The following is a 14,778-nucleotide window of genomic DNA, read 5'->3' on the forward strand; positions in this document are numbered from 1 at the left end:
ACTGCACAGTACATCATTGGGACACAACTACCAGCTATGGAAACCATCTACAACACACGATGTCTATGGCAAGCTTGCAAAATCATGATGGACTCATCCCACCCTAATAGTTACCTGTGAAATCTCCTACCCTACGGCAGGAGATATGGAAGCATCTCTCCACAGACATCCTGAAATACAGCTCCCCCCAACCCCAGGACTGCCATGCAATTGAACAATGCCGCAACTTAGAGTTGATTGTTTTTAATTCAGTTGCAACTTCGATGACACTCTAAATAACTCAGACATTATTTTAAATTTAGTCGTCGTGTTTTTTAGTAACTGAATTACCAGCATACAGTTTGCACCAAATGAAGTAGCACTGCAATCTCAGTGTCCTCAGCAATGACAATAAAGCTTTAACTAATAGAAAGATACTTAGATACTGCTATGTATTTGCAAAAGATCACTGAAACAACAATCAGTAACTTAATGTGCTGAAGTACTTTAATGCCTATATCACAAAATTTGAGAAAAAAATTTTTTATAAACCATCAACTTATACTAAATTTATAAACATTTCAAAATCAACATCCGTTAAATAGTTTTTGCACCAAAAACTGCCTTCTAATGTGAAGGTTTCAGTTACGGAACTTATTGGTTTTAAAATGCCATGAACATTACCATGTGGAATTGCTACAAAAATAATTGTATTTTTGACTGTAGAAATAATTTCATAACATTTTCCAATTGAGACTGTTGTTACAGTAGTTATAAAACTTATTTTTACAGATTAATACAAGCAAATATTTTAAACAATTATATAGGATCTTTAGAAATATGGATAAAGGAAATATGAACTGACACCAGAAGGCCTGTCATAATAACATACCAGAGGAGCCATCATCTGATTTCTTTCGCATTGACTTTTCTTGCAATTCATCTTTGGTTGTACTGGAGGTTCTAGGTTTCAATAACTCTTCTGTCTGTGTGGCGTGGCAGACTTTTTCTCTACAACACTCACTAGCACTGGAAATGCTCGCAGATTCAAAACCTAATAGAAGAGAAATACATTTAACAATGAAAAACCAGGAAAAAAACAAAAAAACAATTTTCCCACAAAGTCTTGCAATGTAGCATTTCAAAAGAAGTTGTGAGTTTTCCCCTGGTGCTCCTATTTTATTCCACATCCTACGATATACTGCCCCCAGTATGTGGGTAAATGGTGTGTGGGGGGGGGGAAGGTGGGGAGAGAGCTGAATGTAAAATGGGTGTTTGATGGTCATTGTAGACTTGATGGCTGAAGGGTTCGTTTCCATTCTGCATCTTTCCACAACTATGATAAAGAGAAAAAATAATAACTAGCTTAAGTATTTAAAATATTAGCCCTTTAGAACTGGCACAAGTTATACAAAGGGCATTTTATACAAAGTTGTATAAAATGCAGTGACACAGAAAACAATTTTGTTCTTAATTCACTCAATTCATCCATCCTTTAGTGCTCACTAAAACTTAAGACCTGGCTTAAAACTGAACACTGGAAATTAAGCACAATTTTGCTAAAATAGCTTTGCTGGGATTTGAGCCGTTTTATTATTATGAAAAAGAATTAACACCAATACAAACAATGTTTGTTTGCTCCATTTTACTAGATTAGCATTGTTCAAATGAGATCAATTTCATGTTCTAAAATTCTAATGTATAAAGAGGAGCAATAAAGTAAACTGGCACAAAAATTAGCCCTGTGATTTGAACACATTGAAAAGAACTAAAAGAATTTCCTCAAAAGTCAAAAAGTAAAAATGCAATTCATCTTTGAATCAGTTATTCTATTTTAACATGTATATGAGATTGGATTCTGCCAAGGCTAGACCAAATCTAAAGCATATTACAGATTTCCTACTTCAAAATTCAGGAAAGGATATTCCTCTACTACAAACAACAAACAGTGAATCCACCAATCAATCAACAGCATAATACCTTCGCCTATTTCCCAATGGTTCTTCTGATAAAAGGCCTTTTTAATTTTTGATTTTGGAGTTTTGTCTTTTGAAGCTAGATTGGCCTGTGCACAGGCTTTTCTGGATTTAAATGTTTTTGTTACAGTTGTAGGATCAACAGGATCTGGCATACTACTAAAACTTTCCAAGGATTCTTCTTCAAAATTCTTCCTATTTTCCCCTGGAGCCTGTTGCTTTGGGTTGTTTACATTTATTTGTGGTAGAGAAGTGGGTGGCTGCCCTTGTCTGGGTGATTGTCTCAATCGATCTTTTGTATCATTCAACCATAGCATTTCACTCTGCTGTCTTCCATCATCAGCCTGTTTCTCGATCCTACTTCAAAACAAAAGCAATTAAGTTTTTGCAACTGATAGGTTAAGTGAAAAATTACTTTTAATTGTTAAATCTGAAACATGTATTACCTCTATGATCTCAAATTAATGTTCACAAATAAAGGTAGGTCAAAATGCACAAATGGGATGAATTATAAGAATACACGAATTTGGAACAGTCATTGACAATTCAACCCTGTTCTCCCATTGATAATAACATGATTAATCTACAGTCAGAGTCATACAGCATATGAGTAGGCCTTCAAACCCCACCATGTCTATTCCTGACACTATGTACACATTAGGTACTTATCTCATGTCCCAGCCCTTGGCCACAATTTGCAAGACTTCATCTATATATTGATAGTTTGAGAAAGAACTGGTCTCTAACAAGTCCTCAAGATCCCAATCACTGCAAAACTGAAGTGTTACAAGGTGCTATTAGCATTGCAATCAAGTGCTACTTACTCACAGTAAACTCCTTATCTATTATAAAACCAGAACTACTCAGCTCCAAATGTCAGACTTGGTTCACAATTTCCTCCACAAACATTCCAATCTACTCAGTTATCTTGATTCAGACAAACCAGTCTACTCTTTTCATCAAATCTTTGTGCTATGCAACCATCTTCTTTCCTGCCCAAGATACCCCATCAATAAATCCCCACAATTAGCCTTTGCCCCATTTTCTTCCCTCTAGAAGATTAATGAGACAAAGCCACAAATTTCAGGCAAAGCAGGGAATGTAGATTCAAACATAATAATTTTAAGATATATAACTAAATGAGTGTCTAGTGAGACTATGAGAAAGGACGGGCAAATGACAAGGCAAAATTGCAGTCAGTGGGATGAGTTAAGCTGTACAGGGGGTCAAAATCAAAAAGGGAAATGAATACAGGAGATTATCTTATAACGCAGTTAGATTGACATGTATGATGTTGTGGGCATCTCCGTGCTGTGGCTTAAAGAAGATCACAGTTGAGAGCTTAACATCCAAGGATACACATTGTATCAAAAGGAGGGGAAGGGGTGGGTCTGTTGGTAAAAAATGAAATCAAATCCTTATAAAGAGGTGACAGAAGATATAGAATCCTTGTGGGTAGTGTTAAGAAACTATAAAGGCAAAAAGACCCTGATGAGAATTATATACAGGCCTCTGAACAGTAGCCAGCATCTGGGCTACAAATTACAACGGGAATTAGAATTAGGGAGATCAAGGTAAAGGAACCCGTTGGAGACAGTGATCATAATAGGATAGAATTCCCCCTGCAGTTTGAGAAGGAGAAGATAAACTCAACATATCACTATTACAGTGGAGTAAAGGGAATTACAGAGGCACGGGAGAGGAGCTGGCCAAAACTGATTGGAAGGGAACACTAGCAAGGATGACAGCAGAACAAGAATGGCTGGTGTTTCTAGGGGAAATTCAGAAGGTGCAGAAAAAATTCTAAAGGGAAGATGAGGCAACCATGGCTGACAAGGGAAGTCAAAGACAGCATAAAAACAAAAGAGAGGGCATATAATATTGCAAAAACTAGTGATAAAGTAGAGGATTGGGAAGATTTTAAAACAACAGAAGGCAATGACAAAAGCCATAAAGAGAGAAATGATGATGCATGAAGGCAAGCTTAGCCAGTAATATAAAGTGTTTCTTTTCCAGCTATATAAAGAGTAAAAGAGAGACCACACTGGATATCACATCACTGGAAAATGTCACTGGAGAGGGAGTGACAAAGAAATAGTGGACAAACTTAAGTATTTTGCATCAGTCTTCACTGTAGAAGACACTAGCAGAATACCAGAAATTTGAGAGTGTCAGAGGCCAGGAGTGAGAGTCATTCCTAACGCTAAGGAGAAGGTGCTTGGGAAGCTGAAAAGGTAGCCAAGTAACCTGAATCAAATGGACTACACACCAGGCTTCTGAAAGCCGTAACTGAAGAGAACATGGAGGCATTAGTAATAATCTTGCAGAACTCACCAGATTCTGGAATGGTTCCAGAGGACTCAAGAATTGCAAATGTCACTCCACTCATTATGAACGGAGAGAGGCAGAAGAAATTATAAGCCAGTTAACCTAACTTCTGTGGTTGGGAAGATGTTGGAGTCCATTATTAAGGATGAAGTTCGGGGTACATGGAGGCACGTGACAAAATAGGCCAAAGTCAGCACGATTTTCTCAAGGGGAAGTATTGCTTAACAAATCTGTTGGAATTCCTTGAACAAATAACAGGCAGGATATACAAAGGAGAGTCAGTGAATGTTTACTTGGATTTTCAGAAGGCCTTTGACAAGGTGCCACACATGAGGTTGCTTAACAAGGTAAGAATCCATGGTATTACAGGATAGGTACCAGCATGAACAGAAGATTGGCTAACTGGCAGGAAGCAAAGAGTCGCAATAAAGGGGACCTTTTCTGGTTAGCTACGACTAGTAATATGCTGCAGGGGTCAGTGTTGGGACTGCTTTTCACATTATATGTGTGTTATATGTGAATGATTTGGATGAAGGAATTGATGGTTTTTTGGGCCAAGTTTGTGGATGTTACAAAGATGGGCAGTGGGGCAGGGAGTGTTGAGGAAGCAGGGTAGCTGCAGAAGGATTTGGACAAATTGGGGGAGTAGGCAAAAGAAGTGGCAGATGGAACATAGGGTAGGGAAGTGCACGGTCATGCTCATTGGCAAAAGGAATAAAGGCATAAACTATTTTCTAAACGGGGAGAAAATTAAAAAATCTGAGGTACAAACGAACTTTGGGGTCCTCATGCAGGATTCTTTAAAGATTAACTTGCATGTTGAGTTGGTGGTAAGGAAGGCAAATACAATGTTCACATTCATTTCAAGGGGACTAGAATATAAAAACAAGGATGCAATGTTCAAGTTTTACAAGGCTTTGGTCAGACAACATGGAATATTTTGAGCAGTTTTGGGCATGTTATTTAAGAAAAGGTGTGCTGGCATTGGAGAAAGACCAGAGGAGGTTCATAAGTGATCCCAGGAATGAAAGGGTTAACATATGAGGAATGTTTGATGGATGAGGACACCTCTGAAGTCCAGGGTGAGAAAGCCTCATCCTGGGAACATATGTGGCAAAGATGAATGATCTGAGAAAGGGAATGGCATTTTTACTGTAGACAGAGTGAGAAAAGGTATAGTCAAGATAGCTGAGGGAATTAGCAGATTTATAAAAGATGTTGGTAGACAGTTTGTCTCCAGAGATGGAGACAGAGAGATTGAGAAAGAAGACAGAGGTGTGAGAAATGGACCTTGTGAATTTAAGGGCAGGGTGGAGTTGGAAGCAAAGTTAATGAAATTGACAAACTTAGCATGGGTGCATGAAGCAGCACCAACGTAGCTGGCCATGTAGCACAGAAAAAGTTGGGGATCATTACCAGGGAAGGCCTGGAATGTGGACAGTTCCACATAGCCCATGAAAAGGCAGACATAGCTGGGCCCCATGCGTGTAGCCACTGCTACCCCTTGAGCTTGGAGAAAGTGGGAGGCGCTGAAGGAGAAATTGTTGAGGGTGAGAACCAGTTCTGTCAGACGTAGGAAGGTGGTGGTGGAGGGGAACTGGTTGGGTCTTTTGTTGAGGAAGAAGCAGAAAGCTTTAAAGCCTTCTTGATCGGGGATATGTGTACAGCCATGGTGAAAATGAGGCAGTCAGGGACAGAGAATTGAAAGTTACTGAGGAGTCAATAGCATGTGTTGATGTGTTCAGGAAAGTTTTCTAAATCAATATATAGAGGTACCAAGTAGAGGGGATGCAATATTGGATCTCCTGTTAGGAAACGAATTAGGACGAGTGACAGAAGTGTGTGTAGGGGAGCACTTTTGTTACAGTGATCATAACGCCATTAATTTCAACTTGATCATGGACAAAGATAGATCTGGTCCTAGGGCTGAGGTTCTGAACTGGAAGAAGGCCAAATTTGAAGAAATGAGAAAGGATCTAAAAAGCCTGGATTGGGACAGGTTGTTCTCTGGCAAGGATGTGATCGGTAAGTGGGAAGCCTTCAAAGGAGAAACTTTGAGAGTGCAGAGCTTGTATGTTTCTGTCAGGATTAAAGGCAAAGTGAATAGGAATAAGGAACCTTGGTTCTCAAGGGATATTGCAACTCTGATAAAGAAGAAGAGAGTTGTATGACATGTATAGGAAACAGGGAGTAAATAAGGTGCTTGAGGAGCATAAAAAGTGCAAGAAAATAGTTAAGAAAGAAATCAGGAGGGCTAAAAGAAGCCATGAGGTTGCCTTGGCAGTCAAAGTGAAGGATAATCCAAAGAACTTTTACAGGTATACTAAGAGTAGAAGGATTGTAAGGGATAAAATTGGTCCTCTTGAAGATCAGAGTTGTCGGCTATGTGCGGAACCAAAAGAAATGAGGGAGATTTTAAATGGGTTTTTTGCGTCTGTATTGACTAAGGAAACCGGCATGAAGTCTATGGAATTAAGGGAAACAAATAGTGAGATCATGGAGACTGTACAGATTGAAAAGGAGGAGGTGCTTGCTATCTTGAGGCAAATTAAAGTGGATAAATCCTCAGGACCTGACAGGGTATTCCCTTGGACCTTGAAGGAGACTAGTGTTGAAATTGCAGGGGCCCTGGCAGATATATTTAAAATGTCGGTGTCTATGGGTGAGGTGCCGGAGGATTGGAGAGTGGCTCATGTTGTTCCGTTTGTTTAAAAAAGGATCGAAAAGTAATCCGGGAAATTATAGACCGGTAAATTTGATGTCGGTAGTGGGTAAGTTATTGGAGGGAGTACTAAGAGACAGAATCTATAAGCATTTGGATAGACAGGGACTTATTAGAGAGAGTCAACATGGCTTTGTGTGTGGTAGATCATATTTGACCAGTCTACTGGAGTTTTTTGAGGAGGTTACCAGGAAAGTGGATGAAGGGAAGGCAATGGATATTGTCTACATGGACTTCAGTAAGGCCTTTGACAAGGTCCCACATGGGAGGTTAGTTAGGAAAATTCAGTCGATAGGTATACATGGAGAGGTGGTAAATTGGATTAGACATTGGCTCAATAGAAGAAGCCAAAGTGTGGTAGTAGAGAATTGCTTCTCAAGAGTGGAGGCCTGTGACTAGTGGTGTGGCACAGGGATCAGTGCTGGGTCCATTGTTATTTGTCATCTATATCAATGATCTGGATGATAATGTGGTAAATTGGATCAGCAAATTTGCTAATGATACAAAGATTGGAGGTGTGGTGGACAGTGAGGAATGTTTTCAGAGCCTGCAGAGGGACTTGGACCAGCTGGAAAAATGGGCTGAAAAATGGCAGACGGAGTTTAACACAGACAAGTGTGAGGTATTGCACTTTGGAAGGACAAACCAAGGTAGAACATACAGGGTAAATGGTAAGGCACTGAGGAGTGCAGTAGAACAGAGGGATCTGGGAATACAAATACAAAATTCCCTAAAAGTGGCGTCACAAGTAGATGGGGTCGTAAAGAGAGCTTTTGGTACATTGGCCTTTATTAATCAAAGTATTGAGTATAAGAGCTGGAATGTTATGATGAGGTTGTATAAGGCATTGGTGAGGCCAAATCTGGAGTATTGTGTTCAGTTTTGGTCACCAAATTACAGGAAGGATATTAATAAGGTTGAAAGGGTGCAGAGAAGGTTTACAAGGATGTTGCCGGGACTTGAGAAACTCAGTTACAGAGAAAGGTTGAATAGGTTAGGACTTTATTCCCTGGAGCGTAGAAGAATGAGGGGAGACTTGATAGAGGTATATAAAATTATGATGGGTATAGATAGAGTGAATGCAAGCAGGCTTTTTCCACTGAGGCAAGGGGAGAAAAAAACCAGAGGACATGGGCTAAGGGTGAGGGAAGAAAAGTTTAAAGGGAACATTAGGGGGGGCTTCTTCACACAGAGAGTGGTGGGAGTATGGAATGAGCTGCCAGACGAGGTGGTCAATGCGGGTTCTTTTTTAACATTTAAGAATAAATTGGACAGATACATGGATGGGAGGTGTATGAAGGGATATGGTCCTTGTGCAGGTCAGTGGGACTAGGCAGAAAATAGTTCAGCACAGCCAAGAAGGGCCAAAAGGCCTGTTTCTGTGCTGTAGTTTTTCTATGGTTTCTATGTGAAGTGTCATGGATGTAAGTGGGAAGAGACTGAACCAAGGGAGGAACTCAGCAGGTCAGACAGCATCTATATAAATAAACAGACAATTGCTGTTTCAAGCAGAGAACCTAAATGCTATAGCTCATAAGCAGCTGAACATAACAAAAAAGTTCAAAGGAGGTAATTAAAGTCTGCACAAGAGGGAATATAATTCTACAATCTCCATAATACTACAATTTGACACTATTCATGCTGTTGTTTTGAACCATCGCTCATGTACGAATGGCCAACAGACACAACTTACACAATTATTAAAAATATAAAACTTTTTTAAAAATCACTGACCTATAAATTCTATTGCACAGTACAACATCCTTATACTCCTCCTCCGTCTCTCTCATTCAAAGATTCATCAAAAACCTAATCACATATGGTATGCATTTGCAGAGGTTTGACCTGGATCCTCCACACATGCTGGGAATCTGCAGAACGCTTATTTGACCTTACTTGAATGGCATCTAGGACACAGATGCATGTCTTAACTACAAGATTAAAATCTACTTTGACTCATTTAAGATGCAACAGGCCCGAGCTACTACTGGTGAATTTTATGCATTCAACATCAAGGAAAGCTCTAATTTTTATTCTTATTCTTACCACTCCAAATTCCCATCTCAGCCGTGTCTATGCCCTTATTGCCCCTCAACTCTCTCCCGAACCATCTTCACCCTCAGAATCCTCTCCCTGTAGATAACAATCCTTTTCTCAATGCACAATTCCCACTCTCTATTCTCTGTGATGGAAGAAAAGCAATATTTCTTGCTCAGTTTCATGAAAGGCCTATGGCTTTGGTGCTTTTCTTGAAGGATGTCCTCAGATTGAGCTACTTCCCGAAACATGCATATTTCTTTAGCTAACATACACATTTATGGAAAAGAAATTCAACCGTATCCATTCTACACCAAGTAAAAATACAATATTTTTATTACCATATGTGGAAACAGACTGAAATTAAATACATACCACTTATTCTCTCTGCATTTTGGAGAATTACTTTCAAACGGCTTTGGAAAAGCCAAATACTCTGTTTTTCCAGAGACATTGTTCTCATTTACAAGTGGCTGCTGATCACCACTTTGGGCACTGACATTTTGTGAAATATCACTAAACCCAGGAGGGAATATTGGATTAACATTAAAACCTGTTTGAAACAAAGGATAGATTTATTATTGAGAACTTAACTATAATGTCGTCACAAGGTGAGTAATAGAAAATAGAAAATAACGTTTTTTTTGACTACTTTGCTCACTTTTTACTCTGCTAGTTTGTTAGAAACAGCTAGACTCACCCCATTATTTTCTTGAATTAATTGTGCTTTGACTATTAAGAGCACTGGGGGACATGTGGTTGAAAAGATTAGGGACCTTTGAAATGAGAGAGAAACCCACTGCCACAACTAAATAATTTGATAAAAGACAGATTCATGCAGGGAAGAGTTCTCTATGCTAGAATCCACTTAGGTCTCCTCTAAGGAATGAAGCAGCAGGCATTGCAGGAGAGGTCAGCTTCTCAAATCATGGAAATAATGTTAGGTGGGGTAGTAGGGATCTTTGAAATGAGAGAGAAACCCACTGCCACAACTAAATAATTTGATAAAAGACAGATTCATGCAGGGAAGAGTTCTCTATGCTAGAATCCACTTAGGTCTCCTCTAAGGAATGAAGCAGCAGGCATTGCAGGAGAGGTCAGCTTCTCAAATCATGGAAATAATGTTAGGTGGGGTAGTTGATGTAAAGATAAGATTCGGGACGTAGAGAGACTGTGTGAAAGGATAAGCAATAAATAGGGCATAGTCAGTTAGATGTGTTGACACGTGTCTATTTTAATGCAAATCATATCAGGAACAAGGGTGATGAACTTAAAAACATAGATCAATAGATGGAACTACAACATTGTGGCCATTATGGATACTTCTCTGCCACAAAGGCAGAAATGGTGGCTGGATATTGCAGAGTTTAGGTATTTCAAAAGGGACAGGGAGGGAGATAAAAGAGGTGGGGCAAGTGGCATTGCTAATCAGGGATAGTATCACAGCTGCTGAAAAGAGAGGACGCCATGGAGGGATTCGCTACTGAATCAGTATGGGTGGAAATCATAAACAGTTAGACCTATTAGACCTCAGTGGAACAATCATTCCACTGAGGTCTAATAGTAGACAATGAACCTGGTCAGGTGACGGATCTCTCATTTCAATGCTGGACATTTCAGAGGAAGTGACCATAACTCCCTGATCTTTAGATCTTTAGACAGGGATAGGGAGCAGATGGTATGGTAAAGTATTTAATGAGGGGAAGGCTATTAGGCAGGAAACTGAGAGCGTAAACTGGGAAATGCACAACGGAAATGCAGAGGCTACTTAGGGAGTATTTGCATGAGGTTCTGGATAAGTTTCTCCAGGTGAGACAGGGAAAGGATGGTAGGTGGAGGGAACCATGGTTAACAAAATACGTCAAGCATCCAGTAAAAGGGAAGAAAGAACATAGCTTAGGAGGCAAGAATCAGATGATGCTTTGGAGAGTTTACAAAGTAGCCAGAAAGGGGCTGAAGAATGGACTTAAAGAGAGCTAGTAGGGGACATGAGACGGCCTTGGTGAGGAGGATTAAGGAAAACCCCAAGGCATTATACCTATATGCAAAGAACAGGAGGATGACTAGAGAGGGTGTAGGACAGATCAGGGATAAAAGAGGGAACATATGCCTGGAGTGGGAGGAGGTAGAGAAGGTCCTTAATGAAGAAATTGCCTCAGTATTCACCTGTGACAGGTACCTTGAGGACAATGTATAACAGGCTGGTACATGTCGACATTAAGAAACAAGATGTGCTGGAACTTCTGAAAAGCAATAGATCAGTCCTTAAACTAGATGGGAAATGTACCAGTTTACTACAGGAAGTGAGGGAAGAGACTGTTGCACCAGTGAAGATGATCTGTGCATCCTCACTGGCCACAGGAGTAATACCAGAAGATGGAGGGTGGCAAATGTTATTCCTTTGTTCAAGATTGATAATAGTGATAACCTAGGGAACTATAGACCAGTGAGTCTTACTTCAGTGGTGGGAAAACTATTGGAGAAGATTTGGAGAGGCAGGATTGACAAGCATTTGCAAAAGCATAGTCTGACTAGGGATAGTCGACATGAGGCAGGTGGTGCCTCATGAGCCCGAATAAATTCTTCAAGGGTTAAAGTAGAGCAGTGAATGTGGTGTATATGGATTTTAGTAAGGCATTTGACAATGTTCCCTACGGTAGGCTCATATGGAAAGTCAGGAGGCATGGGATCCAGGGAAACTTCACTGTGTTGATTCAGAATTGGCCTGACCACAGAAGGAACAGGGTGATAGTAGATGAAGCGTACTCTGGAGATCGATGACCATTGATGTTCACAGATATCTGTTCTGGGACCCCTGCTCTTTGTGATTTTTATAAATGACTTAGATGAGGAAGTAGAAGGGTTGGTTATTAAGTTTGCAGATGACACAAACTTGGTGGTTTGGTGGTGTGGATAACATAGAAGGTTGTTATAGGTTACAATGAGACATAAATAGAATGCAGAGCTGGACTGAGAAATAGCAGTTGGCGCTTAATCCAGAAAACTGAAGTAATACACTTCAGAAAGTCAAACTTGAAGGCAGAGTACAGGGTTAATGGCAAGATTCTTAGCAGTGCAGAGGTTCAGATGGATCCTCCGGGGTCCACCTTCATAGAGCTCTCAAAGTTGCCAGGCAAGTTGAAAGGGTAATTAATAAGGCGCATAGTATATCGGCCTTCATTAGTCAGGGATTAAGTTCAAGATATGTGAATTAATGCCGCAGCTCTACACTTGGAATATCGTGTTCAGTACTGGGAGCTTCATTATAGTAAGGAACCTTTAGAGAGGGTGTAGAGGAGATTTACCAGGATGCTACCTAGATTAGAGAGAATCTTATGAGGCCAGGTTGAGTGAGCTAGGGCTTTTCTGTTTGGAACAAAGGAGGATGAAAAGTGACTTTATAGAGGCATACAAGATGATAAGAGGCATAGTTAGAGTGGACAACCAATTATTTTTGGAAATAATTCAGTAAGTGTGTAACTCGAGCAATCGAAGGTTGAGTTAAGTTGTTCAGCAATCTTGGTAACTTACTTTAGTTAGCATATGAGAAGACATTATCAGTGCGCTGTTAATGGTGTTCTCTGAATGCTTGACCTTTATATTTATCAATCAGCTGATTGGTCGTCATCAGAGACATTTTCCCATAGCGGAAATGGCTAATAAGAGGGGGCATAATTTTAAGGTGACTAAGGAAAATATGGGACGGGAGAGTCAGAAGTAGTTTTCTTCATTATAGAGAGTGTATGTGGAACGTATTGCCAGGGCTGGCAGTAGAGATGAATATATTTTTTATTCTGAATTTAAACTCTGCAATGCAGAAAATCACTGGACTATGCCGTCCAATTAACAACACACATCAAAGTTGCTGGTGAACGCAGCAGGCCAAGCAGCATCTATAGGAAGAGGCGCAGTCGACGTTTCAGGCCGAGACCCTTCGTCAAGACTAACTGAAGGAAGTTAGTCCTGACGAAGGGTCTCGGCCTGAAACGTCGACTGCGCCTCTTCCTATAGATGCTGCTTGGCCTGCTGCGTTCACCAGCAACTTTGATGTGTGTTGCTTGAATTTCCAGCATCTGCAGAATTCCTGTTGTATGCCGTCCAATTTCTGGGTTTGCAACTTCAAGCATTAACTTCACTTTGAAAATTTTGTTGGAACTGTCTAAATGGAAGCCAAGTATTTTTAAAGGTCATTCTTTGGCCAGTTTAAAAAAAAAACTTGAGAAAACATTCTTTACTCGCTTTTTTTAAAATCAAATGTTATTCAATCAGAATGTGGAGCTCAGTCTACACAAAAACAACTATTTCTTCTAACACCAACACTTACCATGAACAAAAGGAGAACAAGTTGGAAATCTTGAGGTGCTTAAAGTGTTAAAGGATGGAGAAGGAAAAGTAAATGGAGGGAAGACAAAACTGGGAGAAGGAGGAGGCACACTACTATCTCTTTGATTTTCTGACTTCTTGTCTTGCTGTTGTTGCTGCAGAAGGTCATTCAGCATCTGCCTTAGTCTATCACGATAAAACAATAAGCAACTATTTAGTATTTGCCAACAACAAATCAGGTAGATTACAATGGTTCTCATCTTATTTTAGGCACAAGGGCAAAACAAAAGTCTAAAATGCAAATAGCTTTCAGCTTTAGGCAACAATAACTTTGAAACTGGTTTGTTTAATAAAGGGTTATTGATATTAGTCTCTTGATGCTTGCATTTTAGACAGTAACAATTATAAAACTAATAAGACAGCTTTTTTGAAAATCCCTGTAGTTTTATTGAAACAGCAAATCCTGCTGAACATTTGTTGCCTAGTTTCATAAAGTCAGCATAGCAAGAAGACTAAAACAAAATATAACTGAAAACACAATACTCCCACAATAACATTAGATATGGAAGGTCAAAATATGACCCATCTGCCATGAGAAGTGACCCATGGTGCATAAATATTCAATGAGCAGAACTGTTTACTTAGCAAGATCTGGCAATATTTAGGCTTTAATGTTAATCAGTTCATTGTAGCTGAACAGTAGAACTGTCAGTTAACAGTTCTGCTCATTGAATATTTATGCACCATGTACAGAGCTACGTCAGCAACCTTTGTATAAAGAAATTTATCCCAATTTCCATCCTAGAGCTGGACACAAGTCTGTGATTGTGTTCTGCAGTTCAGTAAAACTCAGTCAAAGTATTTATCTTTTCAGTATCTATACTAACTAAAAGTAGCCAGCCTCCTAATCAGAAAGTACAAGAAGTCAATCAGGAATGCAAGACTGGAGTTAAAACAGGGCAGACTAGCCAGGTTCCCTTTCCTGAAAGACAGCTGTGGAGCTGTGAAAATAATCAATAAAATCAACTATTTGAAATTTCATACTCCAATGCACAAAATGATCAGAATTTTCTCCCTGCAGATCGCAAATGCTTCTTCTTAGCTCACCATAGTCAAAAAGTAAATCAAGTAAAAGCTCGTTCATAAGAATCTTTAGTCCTACACACTTATTTGGCAAAATAATTTATTTTATTATAAAATTGTAGCATATTGCATTTTCCAGTAAGTATCATAATAAATAAATCATTTTGATCATCAACACACCTTTGCACATGGTTCTGTTGCCAGGCCAACTGAGTGTAACATTGATTTAATTGATGCATGATGATGTGAACTTGTGGCGATCCAACATTGCTGGGCATTACACTGTAGGGGGCAGTAAGAAATGTCTGCAGAAGATATGAGAGTGCCTGG

At 39.6% G+C, this 14,778-nt stretch overlaps 1 protein-coding gene across 6 annotated transcripts in view; it reads right to left on the reverse strand.

The window, feature by feature from the left end:
• The window catches only part of pcm1 (pericentriolar material 1), a 107,799-nt gene that overhangs the window by 30,626 nt on the left and 62,395 nt on the right, over positions 1-14,778 (reverse strand). For 5 of the 6 annotated variants that reach the window (XM_063043034.1, XM_063043032.1, XM_063043031.1 and 2 more), the window contains 5 exons: positions 14,629-14,774; positions 13,367-13,551; positions 9,418-9,595; positions 1,960-2,315; positions 872-1,033 (listed from right to left, as the gene is read on the reverse strand). In XM_063043034.1, coding sequence (XP_062899104.1) covers positions 872-1,033; positions 1,960-2,315; positions 9,418-9,595; positions 13,367-13,551; positions 14,629-14,774 — 1,027 coding nt within the window. The remainder of the gene's footprint in view (positions 1-871; positions 1,034-1,959; positions 2,316-9,417; positions 9,596-13,366; positions 13,552-14,628; positions 14,775-14,778) is intronic. The other variant, XM_063043030.1, reaches the window with a different exon arrangement.

Source organism: Mobula hypostoma, chromosome 3 (assembly GCF_963921235.1).
Source record: "Mobula hypostoma chromosome 3, sMobHyp1.1, whole genome shotgun sequence".
Lineage (NCBI taxonomy): Eukaryota > Metazoa > Chordata > Chondrichthyes > Myliobatiformes > Myliobatidae > Mobula > Mobula hypostoma.